Consider the following 16,758-nt stretch of genomic DNA (forward strand, 5'->3'; position numbering starts at 1 on the left):
GACACTTGCAATGAATTCTTTCAGGTCCATAGCCTCTAGCTTCCTGCATGGGTTATAAACATGATAAAGTCTTAGAGATACAGAATTCTTTTGTATTGGTATCTCAATAGCATTATCCTTGAGATTTAGCTTTCTAATCTCTACTTCAAGGTACTTCAGGTTCTCCTCAGTGAAAGGGTATGCGTCCCCACCTTTTCCATTTCTCTATCCTGTCCATATAGACCATATCCTGGGATTTTATAGTCTCATTTTTCTATTAGCCAAGTCTTGTATGCATATTAGATCAGGCTTTGTTTTCATATCAAAAATATTGGTCTTTAATTCCTGCCCATGTGCTAGTAAGCTGTGGGCATTCAAGCTGAAAATAGTAACCCCTGTTTCTAACCGTCCATAGTAGTTTCACTTAGGAAAGTCTGAAGTTGTTCCACTGACAGGTTGCTAGCCTGCAGCTTTAATTATAATTCTCATTTTCTGTTTTCTTTCCTGTTTGAGAACTACAATTGATTACATCAACCATTAACGCAATGAATCTCTTTTCATCCCAACGTTACTCATGCCCTCCCATTAATTTGTTGCAGGCTATTGCCTTTCCTCACATCAGGTTCTCTTTTAGGTATCTCCTAACAGCTTCTGCACAGGACATGTTATTAGCAACTTGGGTTTTTTGTAGTTCTCTAGCTTGCTCCCCTCAGTACAGCTTGCATATTCCGAGTTGCGTTTTCCTCCACAGTTGCAACATTTTTGTTCTGTCCCTTCCTCACAGTCATCCTATGAATGGTCACCTCCACACTTACTGCACTGTATTTTCCCATTGGAATTACTTGCAACATGACCAAACCTCTGGCCGCTGAAGCATCTCACAGAAAGAGGACTATAGGACTTTGATATTCTGGACTATCTGGTCACATCCCTCCCTTAAAATGTGACCAGCACAGCTGTCAAGCACTTGCTATCACTGCCTCTTCTGCTAATTAGCCTCTTAGCACTTATCACCTTATCTCCACCTATTCCTTGCTTTCTTTCCTGAAATTTCATTTGGCACCCAGATACTACCCATCTTGTTTCTGTGAGGAATTTGGGTAGCTGACAACTTATTTTTATTTTACCTAGCACCTTTGTCTTAAGGAGTGTCCCTACTTGGTCTTTGTTTTTACATTCCACTAATGAGTCTCCAGCAGGTACCATCTTAGCTCTTGCTCTATCTCCAGCACTTTTTTGATCCCCTCTGCCATTCTTAGGGGGTTGATATCCCCTATCTTTATGTCCTTATCTACGGATTTTACTGTTAGGTCATTTCCCCCCATTTCCCTTTCCTGCCCTCCTATTTGCTGGTCCTTCTTCTGGGTGCAGAGAATCTCCCCTTTTCTTTTTCCTTGCTGGCATCCAGTCTTCGTCAATGCTTTCCCTGTACTCATGGTCTAGCCTGGTTTCAGTTTCATTTCTCTCATCCATCTCACTCTGCCCAGCCAGCCACCGAGCCAACACCCCACAGTCACCACTGAAACAGCCTTTCTTCAACCAGACCCTGGACACTTCCTTTTACAACCCATCGCTTTATATAGGGTCAAGGAGCCAATCAGGGATAGCTAAGACCACTGTCAGTTAGATCACATGAGGCGGAACTTCCCCTGGTGTTAAACCACTGCAGATTGTGTGTTGCAAGGAATAATCAAATTACAGGTAGCAATGTGGGGATGTTTGTTGCCTGGTAGTCCTATAGACCCACTAGGCCTTACACCATCTCTTCTAGGGGTGCTGCCCAGACAGGCTCTTCTAGGAGGATGATGGTATGCTTGGCAGATAAGGGAAGCTTGACTATCAAATCCACAGTAATAACCACCTAGAGTCTAGATAGGGTGTCTGAAGGTGCTGAGGGGCGCCTTCTTACTAACTGAAGGAGGAAGTGGTCTTGGGGAATAGAGCATCCAGGAAAATATAGGGCTTGAAGATGCACATCAGCTGGGTATGGTCAGGGAGGTATTCCCCTTTTCAGGACAGGGCATTGGCTGCCTTGTTCTGGTGATAGGTGATGGTAAAATAAAAGTGTGTGAACAACAGGGCCCACTGAAGCTGTCTTTGGTTCAGCGCCTTTGCCCTACAGAGATAGTCCAAGATTTTATGATCTGTGTATACCTGTATTGGGTGTTGGGCACCTTCAAGGTGGTGGTGCCATTCCCCGAAGGTGGCTTTGATTGCTAGAAGCTCCATATCTAAAATCTCATAATTTTGTTCTGCTGGATGTGAGTTTCCGAGAATAATAAGCACAAGGGAAGAGGCGCTGTTTGGGAGCTGATTCTTGGGGAAGTATGGTCCCAATTGCAACATTAGATGCATCAGTCTCACTGACAAAGGCCCGCATTGGGTCAGGATGGCTCAAGACTGGAGCACTGGTGAAGGCCATCTTGAGCTGGTCGAACACCTGTTGAGCCTCCGGAGAGTAGATGAAAGAGGCGTGTTTGCAGAGGAGCACTGTCAATGGGGCTATCTGGTCTGAAAACCCAGGCATGAAGTGCCTATAAAAATTAGCAAACCCAAGGAAGCACTGCAGCTCCTTGATGTTCCAGGGGTGCCGCCCAGGTCCGAACAGCGTTCACCTTCCTGGGGTCCATTTTGAGGCCCTCGGAGACAGGATGTAACCCAACTACTTCACGGAGTGTTGGTCAAAGCTGCCCATTTGTGTTCACACCATGGGAAGTTCTCCCCGAGGGCTGTCAACCTGTTCAGGCGTGTTTAGTGCCCCTTGGAACATGCTGGGTAGGGGGTGACCCACTGCCTCCATGTCCCACAGGGCTGGCCTTGTACAAGTGTGAGGGGTGGTCCAGGAAAACTTCCAGAATCCTTGGCAAAGGTAGGCAGGACTAGTGGCAGGAGCTTGGGATCCCAGAACTGAAGCCAGAAGTCAGAGCCAGTGTCAGGGTCAAGCTGAGGGTCAAGCAAAAATCAGAGTCAGAGTTAAGCCGAAGGTCAGAGGCAAAGACAGAGTCAGGATTGGGATGTGGGTCAAACCCAGGTTTTGACCTTTAATCGTATTTGTTACTCTTCTCTGGACTTTCTCCAATTTGTCCACATCTTTCCTGAAATGTGGTGCCCAGGAGTGGAAGAATTACTTCTCGTGTCTTGCCTACAACACACCTGCTAAAACATCCCAGAATTATATTTGGTTTTTTTGCAACAGTGTTACACTGTTGACTCATATTTAGCTTGTGATCCACAATGACCCCCAGATCCCTTTCCACAGTACTTCTTCCTTCTGCAGTCATTTCCCATTTGGTATGTGTGCAACTGATTGTTCCTTCCTAAGTGGAGTACGTTGCATTTGTCCTTATTGAATTTCATCCTATTTACTTCAGACCATTTCTCCAGTTTGTCCAGATCATTTTGAATTTTAATCCTATCCTCCAAAACACTCACAACCCCTCCCAGCTTTGTATTGTCCGCAGACTTTATAAGTGTACTCTCTATGCCATTATCTAAATCGTTGATGAAGATATTGAACAGAACCCGACCCAAAACCCATCCCTGTGGGACCCCACTCATTATGCCCTTCCAGCATGACTGTGAACCATTGATAACTACTCTCTGGGAATGGTTTTCCAACCAGTTATGCACCCACCTTATAGTAGCTCCATCTAGGTTGTATTTCCCTAGTTTGTTTATGAGAAGGTCATGAGAGACAGTATCAAAAGCCTTACTAAAGTCAAGATATACCACATCTACCGCTTCCCGCCATCCACAAGGCTTGTTACCCTGTCAAAGAAAGCTATCAGTTTGGTTTGACACGCTTTGTTCTTGACAAATCCATGCTAACTGTTACTTATCACCTCATTATCTTCTAGGTGTTTGCAAACTGATTGCTTAATTATTTGCTCCATTACCTTTCCAGGTACAGAAGTTAAGCTGACTGGTCTTTTATTCCCTGGGTTGTCCTTATTTCCCTTTTTATAGATGGGTACTATATTTTCCCTTTTCCAGTCTTCTGGAATGTCTCCGGTATTCCATGACTTTTCAATGGGGTGGCGAGTGGTGATAGAGTCTTACTAGCCCGGATCACACATGCCAGATTGTTTCTAGACTCTGAGTTTAGGGAAAGCATTTTTTTTCACCCAGTGCCTTTCCTGTATTATCATCCCATACTGATTATGGAGTGGGGAGGGTCATTCCCCAGTTAGGGTTGCACATCAGCCTGGTTTTGCACCTTCCTAAGATCCACCCTCCAAAAAGCTGTATTTTATGACTGCTACATAGCTACTGTTGGGAAACAGAAAAGGCACTGCCAGTCCCTCACCATGTCACCATCACCACCACAGGCACTAAGGGAGAATTTACTCCACTTCATAATTGATGGCATGAACTGATCTCTTGTGAGGGGGTGAAAATTATTCCTTCTCCTACAGGTCACTGATATGCTGAATATACCAGGATATAGTGTTAGAATTCATGGAAAGAAATCTAACAGCAGGATGGTGCCTAAGAACTCTAGACCGCATTGAAAAATCTCATCCAAGATTTTAGTTGATGTTTGATTTTGACTCCTAAGACATGGCATGATTCTGGCCATTCCCAGAAGTGAAATACAGCATTTAAGCATCATTGTTAAGCTCTGGTATGTCACTAGATAGGATATGATAGACAGAGAAATGATCTGATCTGTCATATCATTATGTGGCTACCAGATAAATGGGCTTTTATAGTAATCACTGATATCCGTGTCGAACATCCTCTTCCCCATCAGAGCAATGTTCTGTCCTTGACTCAGTTTCCTAGCACTTTGCTCTGAAATCTAAACTTAGCCTTAAAATTTCAGCCTGTAACCAGGAGAGGAAGGGGAGTTTCTGAATATTTATGGAATTAATTCACGAGATTAACTTTTAATTCTGTGTCCTTCCAATTCAGTCCCACAGATTTATTGTTCCTAGACTCAACCAATGGCAGACTGCAGAAACCAAACAGCCATCACTGAATTCTTCCTCCTGGGATTCGGGGATCTCCCTGACCTGCAAATTCTTCTCTTCCTGATGTTCCTAGTGATCTACATGGCAACCGTGGTTGGGAACACCCTCATTGTGGTGCTCGTTGTGGCTGACCAGCATCTTCACAGCCCCATGTACTTCTTCCTGGGGAATTTGTCCTGCGTAGAGACCTGCTACACCTCAGCCATCGTGCCCCGGATGCTGGCCAGTCTCCTGACTGAGTTCAAAACCATCTCAGTCAGTGGCTGCATCACACAACTGTATTTCCTTGGGTCTCTGGCAGGTACGGAATGCTGTCTCCTAGCAGCGATGTCTTATGATCGGTATTTAGCGATATGTAAACCCCTGCACTATTCAACTCTTATGAATATCAGGTTTTCCTTCCAGTTGGCTGCTGGCTCCTGGTTAAATGGTTTTTTGGCTCTTACCATCTTGGTCTTATTCCTATCACAGTTAATATTCTGTGGCCCAAATGAAATTGACCATTTCTATTGTGATGCCATTCCACTGATAGAGCTCTCCTGCAGTGACACCCACCAGGTCATATTGGCGGATTTCATACTAGCCTGTGTATTCACCCTGCCTCCATTCCTACTAACCCTGACATCCTACATGTGCATCATCGCCACCATCCTGAGAATCCCTTCCACCACCGGGAGGCAAAAGGCCTTTTCCACCTGCTCCTCTCACCTCATTGTTGTGACAATTTTCTATGGAACCATAATGATTGTCTACATGCTACCGAAACGTGATACACTGAGAGACCTAAACAAAGTGCTCTCTCTTTGCTACACGGTCCTGACTCCCCTGGTAAACCCCCTCATCTACAGCCTGAGAAACAGAGAGGTCAAGGAAGCTTTGAGGAAAGCAGTCAGTAAATGTGGCTTTCGCAAAAATGTGCAGAGACTCTGAGATAACTTAGCTTTGAAAACCTCAGGCTGTCTGGATGATTTCAGCAATCATCCCCCATTAAAATTAAGTTGAAAAGTCCTAGTGAAAATCTCAGCACTCAGTGTTGTCCTTCTCAGTGGAAGGACCAGGGAGGGAGGTGGCCATAACCATGTTCCCATCATGGAGTTATGAGCACTAGGCAGAATGGAGACAAAATTGTAACCAATTGTTTAGATCTTTAGAAAAGCCATTCTTGATCAAAATAAATGTTTGGACAATAAAAATAGTAACTCCTTTTGCAGCAGAAATGGGAACGTAAGCCTGGGAAATCTGCCACCCCTGAAATTGTGCATATTACCGTCATAACCCTCTGCAAACCAACCATCTTCACTGAACTCACAGAGGCCGGAGGCAAACAACCAGGCCCCAGCAGTGACCTCTGGACACTTCACCAGGAACAGCGTTATAGCTCTTATCTGGGCTACACCCGGCTGTGACCAGCTCCGGGAAAGCAACAGCTCCAGGCTCACCGGGCCCTTGGAGGCAGGGGGGTTGGGCAAACAAAGAGGTAGACTCAGACGCCAGGTCCACTGGGACTGTCCAGGCCCAGCTGGGGGTTTGCCAAGGCACCCGTAGAACTGCGGCCGTTCCGGGGGTCAGGTCTGTCAAACGGTCACTGACGAGGGACTCTGCTCATGGCCCTGCAGGGCACCAGCTGCTCTGCTTCCACCATCTGCACAGAGCAGTTCAAAGGGAGGGGACCTGTTACAATGAGCGTCCCCAAAACTAACTGCAACAAGCCCAATGTCCGACAGGGCTAGTTCTGAGGGCACAGTGTCTAGTCAGCCCCAGGTACCCCAGGCAGCTCTGCTCCACACAGGGCCCTTTCCTCAGGGGGTGAGGCAACTGATGGTGAGAGGAGGCAGCGACCACCTACCAACGGGCAGAACTCCTGTGATGCCAAACACGGCAGTGCTGGCTCAGTCACTGGGAGCACGTCAGGGCTTGGCCAGAGGTCGGGGAGCTGGGCACCAGTGAGAATTGTAGGGCTCCGACTCTGTGGAAGGGATTTCACAAGGGACATAACAGAGTTAGTCACCCAAATCCCTTTGAAATGGGAGATGGACGCACATCACCTTACACGCCTCTGAGAATCTCAGCCTGGAGAGCCACTGGGATTCTGTCATGGTAGCTTCAATCTGTGCATTTCCATTGCACACAGAGCCCACATCAACAGAAAGGCACTGGATGGATGGGAAACCCTGCTAAACCTTTGAGAGCTGCTGCCACTGTATGCGCTCTTGTAGCCACTAATGTTGCAATCATTTTTTGTGCGATTTTGTTCCCAGTGGCTATAGTTTGAAACAGCACCCACCTAGCAGTAGGTAAGAAATGAGGAGAGGTGCAGTTATGCTGTCTAGGGCCACAAGAGGGCAGAAAGGACAGGTGCAGCTGTGCTGCCCAATGAACAGCAGCCAAAGTGGAAGGGCAAGAAAGGAGAAGTTATGTTGCCAAATGACCAATGGAAAGGGAGGTGAAGCTGTATAACGGTGTGTAAGTGCTGAGTAGAGAGCACTGAAGAGACGAGGACCTCTGTGCTGCATAGTGGAAGGTGGATAGTAGCAGATGTTATGGAGTGAGTTATGGGCTGTTATATTAAATAAGGGCCACCAGGTGACATGAGAGTCAAGAACGGGAAAGAGGCAGCTATAGAGAGAAGAATCCACTAGAGGAGAGAAGAGCAACAGGCTGTCATGCTGGGAAATCGACACTAGATGGCAGCAGAGTAGAGGAAATGAGATGGGTGGGGGTGTCAGAAATACTGACTAGTGACCAATAGAGTTCAGTAGCCAATACAATGATGGGAAAAAGAACAGGAGGACTTGTGGCACCTTAGAGACTAACAAATTTATTAGAGCATAAGCTTTCGTGGGCTACAGCTCACTTCATCAGATGCATAGAATGGAACATATAGGAAGAGATATATATACATACAGATAAGTTGGAAGTTACCATAGAAACTGTGAGAGGCTAATTAGTTAAGATGAGCTATTACCAGCAGGAGAAAAAAACTTTTGTCGTGATAATCAAGATGGCCCATTTAGACAGTTGACAAGAAGGTGTGAGGCTACTTAACATGGGGAAATAGATTCAATATGTGTAATGACCCAGCCACTCCCAGTCTCTTTTCAAACCCAAGTTAATGGTATCTAGTTTGCATATTAATTCAAGCTCAGCAGTCTCTCTTTGTAGTTTGTTTTTGAAGCTTTTCTGTTGCAAAATTGCCACCCTTAGATCTTTTACTGAGTGGCCACAGAGGTTGAAGTGTTCTCCTACTGGTTTCTGAATGTTATGATTCCTGATGTCAGATTTGTGTCCATTTATTCTTTTGCGTAGAGACTGTCCAGTTTGACCAATGTACATGGCAGAGGGCACTGCTGGCAAATTATGGCATATATCACATTGGCAGATGTGCAGGTGAACGAGCCCCTGATGGCGTGGCTGATGGGATTAGGTCCTATGATGGTGTCACTTAAATAAGTATGTGGACAGAGTTGGCATCGGGCTTTGTTGCAAAGACACACATAGTTTGATTCACATCATCTCATATCTCTTCTCATGACAAAGTTTGTCCAAATGTGGGATACCATTACTGAGAAAGTCTTCAGCCAAATCAATCAATCAATAAATCTGATATGATGGCATATATCACATTGGTAGATGTGCAGGTGAACGAGCCCTTGATGGCTCACCACACGATCCATTATCTACAGCCAAGCTCTAAGATACAACTGCATTTGCTCCAATCCCTCAGACAGAGACAAACACCTACAAGATCTCCATCAAGCATTCTTAAAACTACATTACCCACCTGCTGAATTGAAAAAAACAGATTGACAGAGCCAGAAGAGTACCCAGAAGTCCCCTACTACAGGACAGGCCCAACAAAGAAAATAACAGAACGCCACTAGCCATCACCTTCAGCCCCCAACTAAAACCTCTCCAGCGCATCATCAAAGATTTACAACCTATCCTGAAAAATGATCCCTCACTCTCACACAGATTTTGGGAGACAGACCAGTCCCCGCTTACAGACAGCCCTCCAACCTGAAGCCAGCAACCACACACCACAAACCAAAAACACTAACCCAGGAACCTTTGCAACAAAGCCCGATGCCAACTCTGTCCACATACTTATTTAAGTGACACCATCATAGGACCTAATCCCATCAGCCACGCCATCAGGGGCTCGTTCACCTGCACATCTGCCAATGTGATATATGCCATAATTTGCCAGCAGTGCCCTCTGCCATGTACATTGGTCAAACTGGACAGTCTCTACGCAAAAGAATAAATGGACACAAATCTGACATCAGGAATCATAACATTCAGAAACCAGTAGGAGAACACTTCAACCTCTGTGGCCACTCAGTAAAAGATCTAAGGGTGGCAATTTTGCAACAGAAAAGCTTCAAAAACAAACTACAAAGAGAGACTGCTGAGCTTGAATTAATATGCAAACTAGATACCATTAACTTGGGTTTGAAAAGAGACTGGGAGTGGCTGGGTCATTACACATATTGAATCTATTTCCCCATGTTAAGTAGCCTCACACCTTCTTGTCAACTGTCTAAATGGGCCATCTTGATTATCACGACAAAAGTTTTTTTCTCCTGCTGGTAATAGCTCATCTTAACTAATTAGCCTCTCACAGTTTCTATGGTAACTTCCAACTAATCTCTCTCTCTCTCTCTCTCTCTCTCTCTCTCTCTCTCTCTATCTTACTATATGTTCCATTCTATGCATCCGATGAAGTGAGCTGTAGCTCACGAAAACTCATGCTCAAATAAACTGGTTAGTCTCTAAGGTGCCACAAGTACTCCTTTTCTTTTTTCTTTTTACGAATACAGACTAACACGGCTGTTACTCTGAAACCTAGGAGAATGAAGTGAGCTGTAGCTCACGAAAGCTTAACCTCAAATAACTTTGTTAGTCTCTAAGGTGCCGCAAGTCCTCCTGTTCTTTTTGCGGATACAGACTAACACGGCTGCTACTCTGAAACCTGTCAATAATGGGAAAGTTATACTGTAAAATGGCCACTAGGTGGCAGCATGTTGTAAGAGTGAGATATGGGCTGCTATTTTCAAAAATGCCCATTAGATGGCAGCATATCTTGAATACTAATTCGGGGCGGTGCAAGTACATGATAACTGGCCATCACCTTGGACACGCATCTCCCAAAAATGTAAGCTGGTGTTTGTCCGTGTTCTAAAATATTTTCCACAAAGGATCATTAGACTAAAACATGATGTAGAATGGGACTTGTATAATTGCAACTCACAGTGGGCATTGTTAGCTACAAAGCTTTGGAGACACAAAACGAACCAAGTAGGAGAAACGTTGAAGTGGGACTGTATTGGAAAGCATGAAGAAAGAATACAACTATGAGAGAGCATTTACACTTATTAAATCGAAGGGGAAGCCCATTTTCCAAAGGTAGATCACAGGCACCAGCTCATCCCTTCAGATAACTGCAGGTGTCTTTACTGAGAAAGTCCCATTTCTGCAGAATGATGAAAGACAAGAACCTCAGTGGAACCAGAGTCCTGTCTGCCAAACCCTGAAGAGCTCTGTGTGTCAAAAACATGTCTCTCGCCAGCAGAAGTTGGTCCAATAAAAGGTATTACCTCACCCATCTGGTCTCAAACCCTGAGAAATGAGTTCATCGACTCCAGTGAGAGTTGTCCTACGAATAGAGGTGAGCACCCAATTCCAAACTGCTGCTGCTTTGCATTTATATATCACCTTCCGAACCGGGGTATTAAAGTGCTTCAGCAATTAAGCATGAGCAATTTAAGATTCGCCTTCTGTGAAGAATGTGGGAAGTGTCTGTATTCATCTTTACGATACATCGTCTGTGTCAGGATGCTGGGCAAAGGTAGGTAGGACAAGTGGTAGGAGCTGGAGATCCCGGAACTGAAGCCAGGGGTCAGAGTCAGTATCAGGGTCAAGAGTCAAGCCGAGGGTCAGAGCCGGAGACAGAATCAGGAATTGGGACGAGGGTCAAAACCAGGTATCAGCATCCCAGTTGTGTTTCCAGGGGTCGATCAGGAGTCAGAATCCAAGTCAGAGTCAAGGTCAGTACCAGGACTTCAGACACAGAGAAGCAGGGTGGTCATGGCAGCTGGCTGGGATCCACATTGTTGCCTGGACACTTCTTGGTGCGCCCCATGGGCGAATATAGGGTCAAGGAGCCAAGAGCACTTTCAGTCCGATCATGCAGGATGGAATTTACCGTGGCATACAACCACTGCAGATTATGGGCCACAGGCAATGAGTCAGCTGCAGGGACTGCCAGCTTGCAGTATGGGGATATTACTTACCCGTTAACCTTACAGGGCCAGGTCCAAGTCCTGCTGATACACACAGTTACTTTGGGTGGCTGTGGTATGGGTAGATAAGGGTTAAATTCTGCAAGCACTCCCGCATGGTAGTTGTAGACAGACCTCAGTGGTCTGATGCTCAAAAGGAAAAGCCCCGTGGGAGAAATGCATGAAGCAGTGTATGAGAGATACAGGGTGGGTGAGGTAATATCTCTTATTGGACCAACTTCTGTTGGTGAGAGAGACAAGCTTTCAGCTACGACACTGCATGAACCAGTGTAGTCAGGTTCAGACGCCCTTCTCGAACCCCCAGGGGACCTTTGGGCAGGAACCCTGAACTAAGGGACTTCGGAGTGGATAAAAAAACAGCCTGTGGCTCAAAGGGTTAATGTGATGCTTGGATGTATAAACGGGGTAATCTGGAGCAGAGAGTCTATTTTACCTCTGTATTTGGCACTGGTGCGCCCACTGCTGGAATCCTGCGTCCAGTTGTGGTGCCCACAATTCACGAAGGGTTCAACGAAGAGCCATGAGGACGATTAAAGGATTGGAAGACTCAAGGAGTTCAATCAGTTCAGTTTAACAAGGAGCAGGTTAAGGGGCGAACTGATCACAGTCTGTAAGTAACCATGTGGGGATCAGAAATGTGATAAGGGTGGGCTCATCAATCTAGCCGAGAAAGGTATAACAAGGGTTAAGAGCTATAAGTTGAAGCTAGACAAATTCATACGAGAAATAAGGCACAGTTTTTATCAGTGAGGGTAATTAACCACTGGAACAATTTACAAAGAGTCATGGTGGATTTCCCATCAGTGGAAATTTTAAAATCAGGATTGGATGTTTTTTCTGAAGGATCTGCTCTAGTTCAAACAGGAATTAATTCAGGCCTGTGTTTCACAGTGATGCAGTCTAGATGATCCTAGGGACCCTTCTGGCCTTGGAATCTATGAATAAGTGGGGAGAGATTCTGATTGGGGTGCCAGACTATCCGAGAGGCCGGGGTTGCAGGGGGCAACCTGCCTCATTGTTTTTTGGGGGTACCTGGGTTAAGTGGAACCTGCTTAAACTGGCAAGGAAAGGCAGTGTTTAGATAGACAAATCGTCTCATGCCATTTGAAGTCATCACGTATCGGGGTGCTTTACCTCCTACTGAACTGAAACAGTACCTTCAAAATCGTCCAGATCTACGCTCCCACAAGTGCATGCAAAGATGATGATATGGAAGGATTCTATCAGGAGCTGGAGGAAACCCTCGCTCAGAGTTCCACATAAAGGATTGCGATGGGAGATTTTAACGCCAAGGTTGGAAGAGGGAGTGAGGGCGAAAAGTTCATCGGTATCGGAGAATGCAACGTGCGAGAACGACTAGATATATTGGCAGAGACGAGGAGAACGTTCATTGGTAACACCTGGTTCCGAAAGGAGGCCAACAGAAGATGGACCCGGATCGCACCAAATGCACAGACAAAGAATGAAATCGATTACTTCCTGATCGATAGACGACGCATCGTGCAGGATATTTCAGTAGTGCCATCGTTCAACACCAGTAGCGACCATTGCCTGCTGAGAGCCAGACTCACGTTCACTGTGAAGGTGGAGAAAAAGGCACTGTGTATGGCGAACAGAAGGCACCAACCGGTAGCTTTTGACGAGGCAACCCTGAAGGAAAACATTTCCAGGGAAGACTGGAGCCTCCTGGACGGCTGCGATGAGGATTTTGAGAACTTCAGCAAGGGACTGAAATGGTGCATGAAATCAGACAATATGTGCATAGGATTTTATTGTTTTAACCCTGTTTCCCTCTGCTAGGTATGTTTCTGTGAACCAGTCGATCCCACCTGTTTTTGAAGAGGCCATCCTGAGTCACTAGAGGTTCACACTAGTCACAAGGTCCCAGAGAGGATTCCATAGCAGGGGACAAAGCCAGTTGTAGCTGGTGGAGATAAATACGGATGGTGAAACAGGGACGCTGTAGCCTGCAGACACAGAGCACCCATTCTATATACATGGGAGATAGAGAGATGGATATACAGCTGAATACTTAAGGGGAGAGAGAGAGAGAATAGAAAAATCAGTGCAATAAAAGTTTTAACTTTCCTACCAATATTGGTTGGAATTTTCTAAGTGCCTTAATGGATTTAGGTGCCGAACTCGTCAAGAGGAGCGGGCGCCTAACTCCTATAGAGTACTATCGAAGTCTCAGCCTTAATAGTCCAAGAATTCATGTTACACGGAGAGAATTCCCAGCACAGTTTAACAACAGGTTAAAAAACAGGTTTCACAACTTATATAATGGAAAGGGTTTTCAACACTTATTAATATTTGCTAAAGGTGGTAAATCTGGCTCTACCTGTTGGGAATTTTTGATATTTTGGAACTGTGTAACAGTATGAAAGAATCACAGAGGTACATTCATAGATTTATAGATTGGAAAGCCACAAAAGACCATTAGATCCTCTAGTCTGACGTCCAACACTAGATTTATTGATTGATTGATTTGGCTTCTACAAAAATATGAAGACTTTCTCAGTAATGGTATCCCACATTTGGACAAACTTTGTCATGAGAAGAGATATGAGATGATGTGAATCAAACTATGTGTGTCTAAATGGCTGCGCATTATGGTGGGCTCTCAGACCCTTCAACATAGCAACTGGGTTCCTGGTCCGATTCGAGAGATGTTGATATTTTGTTAAATCTGCTGCATCAAACTTACGATAATATATCCAAAGAGTCAACATGCCAGCCAGCTCTGTTCCTGCAACTCCATTATCAAACCAGGGGGCTTCCTTCCCCCCCAACTTCTTCTTTGCTGGGTTAAAGCTTAAGTATGTTTTTGCCAATCATCTCCAAGACGTATTTTTCTCTTCCTCACTTTTTATCCTTCCTAGATACACCCCATGGCAAACACAGAAGGGAGGAATCAAACGTCCATCACAGAATTCGTCCTCCTGGGATTCAGGGATCTTCCTGAACTGCTGGCCCTACTCTTCCTGCTGTTTCTAGTGATCTACGTTGTGACCTTGGCCGGGAACATCCTCATTGTTGCGCTAGTTGTGGCTGATCGGCACTTTCACATCCCCATGTACTTCTTCCTGGGGAACTTGTCCTGCTTGGAGACCTGCTATACCTCCACCCTCCTGCCCAGGGTTCTGGCCAGTTTCCTGACAGGGGACAATACCATTTCTGTTAGTGGTTGTATGACACAATTTTATTTTATTAGTTTCTTTGCTGATGCAGAATGCTATCTGCTAGCAGTGATGTCATATGATCGGTACTCGGTGATATGCAAACCGCTCCATTATGCAGCCCTCATGAATACCAGGTTCTGCCTGCCGTTAGCAGCTGGGTCTTGGATAAATGGATTTTTGGCTGTTATAGTCATAGTTCTTATGTTACAATTAACTTTCTGTGGCCCCAATAAAATCGATCATCTCTACTGTGAATCCACAGAAATGTTAAATCTCTACTGCAATGGCACCAACCAGATAGAGCTTGTCATTACCATCCTGGCTGCTATATTCACTCTGCCTCCAGTTGTATTAACCATGATGTCCTACGTGTGTATCATCTTCACCATCCTGAGAATCCCTTCCACCGCCGGGAGGCAAAAGGCATTTTCTACCTGCTCCTCTCACCTCATTGTGGTGACCATTTTCTGTGGGACCCTGATCATTGTGTATCTGCTCCCAAAAACCAACACACTAAGAGACCTAAACAAAGTGTTCTCCGTTTGCTACACAATTCTGACACCTATGGCCAATCCCTTCATATACAGCCTGAGAAACAAAGAGGTGAAAGAGGCCCTGAGAAAAATTGTCAGTAAATGTGTAGATTTTACAAGAAATTAGAAATCACAAGGTTTTTATTTCTTACTGTATTAAGGGAAAATGGTGAGATGCAGAGCTGGCTTATTGTTTTATAGAACCAGATTCTGGGTGGTCCCTAGTTCTGGCTAGGCCTTTGGGAATGTGCTGCTATAATATTTGAGGATGTGCAAATATATGAAATGTGAGATCAGTCAATACCAGGATCTTTACATTCAGAATAAAATTGAACTGTATTAAACTTGGTTCGAGTTGGGCAATTCCATACACTAAGCCCAAGTAAGAATATAAAATAAAAGAACAATTTACACTGGGATTATCAAAGGATCCTAAGGGGGTTAGGGATCTAAATTTCAATGGGGTTGTGTTACTTAACTCCATTAGGTCCCTTGACAATCCCGGCTGAATGACAAAATACTTGAAAGGATACATTGATTTTGGGTGCCTCAGCTACTGGGGACCCCCACTTGAGACACCAAGATTTTTCAGAGCACATAGAATTTTCATAACCTGTTGTGTGTTCAATGGTGGGAAATGATCCGTTCAAGTCATTCTATCTAGGTATGCGAGGTGGCCCTCACCAACATTAACAATGGGACACCTCGAGAACGAAGAGCTTGTCTATATGGAAAGAAATTATATGAATTTGAAGAAATTTGGGCCCTGTTTCCAGATACTTTTGGATAAAAAATGCTGAAATAATGCCTGACTTCCATTCCACCGGACCTCTCTGCTTTCTCCCTCCCACTTCCTGCCCCCATTCCCCAACTTCATTTTTTTTGCCCATTTGTGTCTTTTTTAAAAATTGTTGTTCCCCCCTCCCTCGCAGGCAAGGTTCGTCTGATTTTCTATTGCCTAGTCTTATAGTTTTGACAAGTTGCAAAGTTGCATAATTGCATATTTTTTTTAGCTAGCCTGTGAAATGTGCAGTGTCGGGCGACATGTACGAGCTGTAACAATTGTTCTTGTTTGTTTCTTCATGAACATTTTAAAAGAATGAATCACAAAAATAAAATGACAGGACCCCTCACAATCACTGCCGGAAGGGAGGGAATTCACATCCCCGTATTACAGAGGCACAGGGTAGATTACGGGGCATGCCCAAATCCACACAGAAAGTCTGTGGTTGAGCAGGGAATTGAATGCAGATGTCCCGCATCATGCTCCAGGTCCTATCACTACACCATCCTTCGGCACCAGAGAGGGTAACGCCTCCCCGTTCTCATTAGTTAACCTCCTGTGCTTTCTACAGGCTATGAACTACTGACCTCACAAGCAGAGGGTGAGGATTGAGAAACAGGCATTTATTCACTGTAAGAGCCATTGGATGGCAAACAAGGCAACTGCTGACAAAGGGGATGCTGTACTGTTTAATGGCTACCCCCGTAGAGGGTGAGGAATGGGAAAGGAGCAGCTATTCTGTACTATGGGCACTACGGGGCAGCAGTAATTCTCTAAAATTGCAGCTTTTATGACTATTGACAAAGCAAAATTATTGTCATTATTCCTTTGTATTATGGCCAGGCTGTAACAGGACCATCCAGAAACCTGGCCCTGGCCCCATTTTGCTGGGCAATGTACAGACGCAGAGTCAGAGAGTCTCAGGCCTTGTCTACACTAGCACTTTTGTCAGTCAGGGGTGTGAAAAATTTACAGTTGGGCTAAGTAAGACAAATGCTGTTTGAG

At 45.0% G+C, this 16,758-nt stretch overlaps 2 protein-coding genes across 2 annotated transcripts; both read left to right on the plus strand.

Moving 5' to 3' along the window:
* The first annotated feature begins 4,925 nt into the window (after positions 1 to 4,925).
* On the plus strand, positions 4,926 to 5,882 carry LOC141998513 (olfactory receptor 6N1-like). The gene has a single exon (XM_074971379.1). The coding sequence runs from the start codon at positions 4,926 to 4,928 to the stop codon at positions 5,880 to 5,882; it is 957 nt and encodes a 318-aa protein (XP_074827480.1).
* An 8,263-nt stretch (positions 5,883 to 14,145) lies between these two features.
* LOC141998522 (olfactory receptor 10A7-like) lies at positions 14,146 to 15,096 on the plus strand. Its single transcript, XM_074971389.1, has one exon. The coding sequence runs from the start codon at positions 14,146 to 14,148 to the stop codon at positions 15,094 to 15,096; it is 951 nt and encodes a 316-aa protein (XP_074827490.1).
* The last annotated feature ends 1,662 nt before the right edge of the window (positions 15,097 to 16,758 follow it).

The sequence above is a fragment of the Natator depressus genome, chromosome 14, assembly GCF_965152275.1.
Source record: "Natator depressus isolate rNatDep1 chromosome 14, rNatDep2.hap1, whole genome shotgun sequence".
Lineage (NCBI taxonomy): Eukaryota > Metazoa > Chordata > Testudines > Cheloniidae > Natator > Natator depressus.

Bases quoted from the DNA above. Each gene is read 5' to 3' on its own strand.
- LOC141998513 (XM_074971379.1), top strand. From the start codon at position 4,926: ATGGCAGACTGCAGAAACCAAACAGCCATCACTGAATTCTTCCTCCTG.
- LOC141998522 (XM_074971389.1), top strand. From the start codon at position 14,146: ATGGCAAACACAGAAGGGAGGAATCAAACGTCCATCACAGAATTCGTC.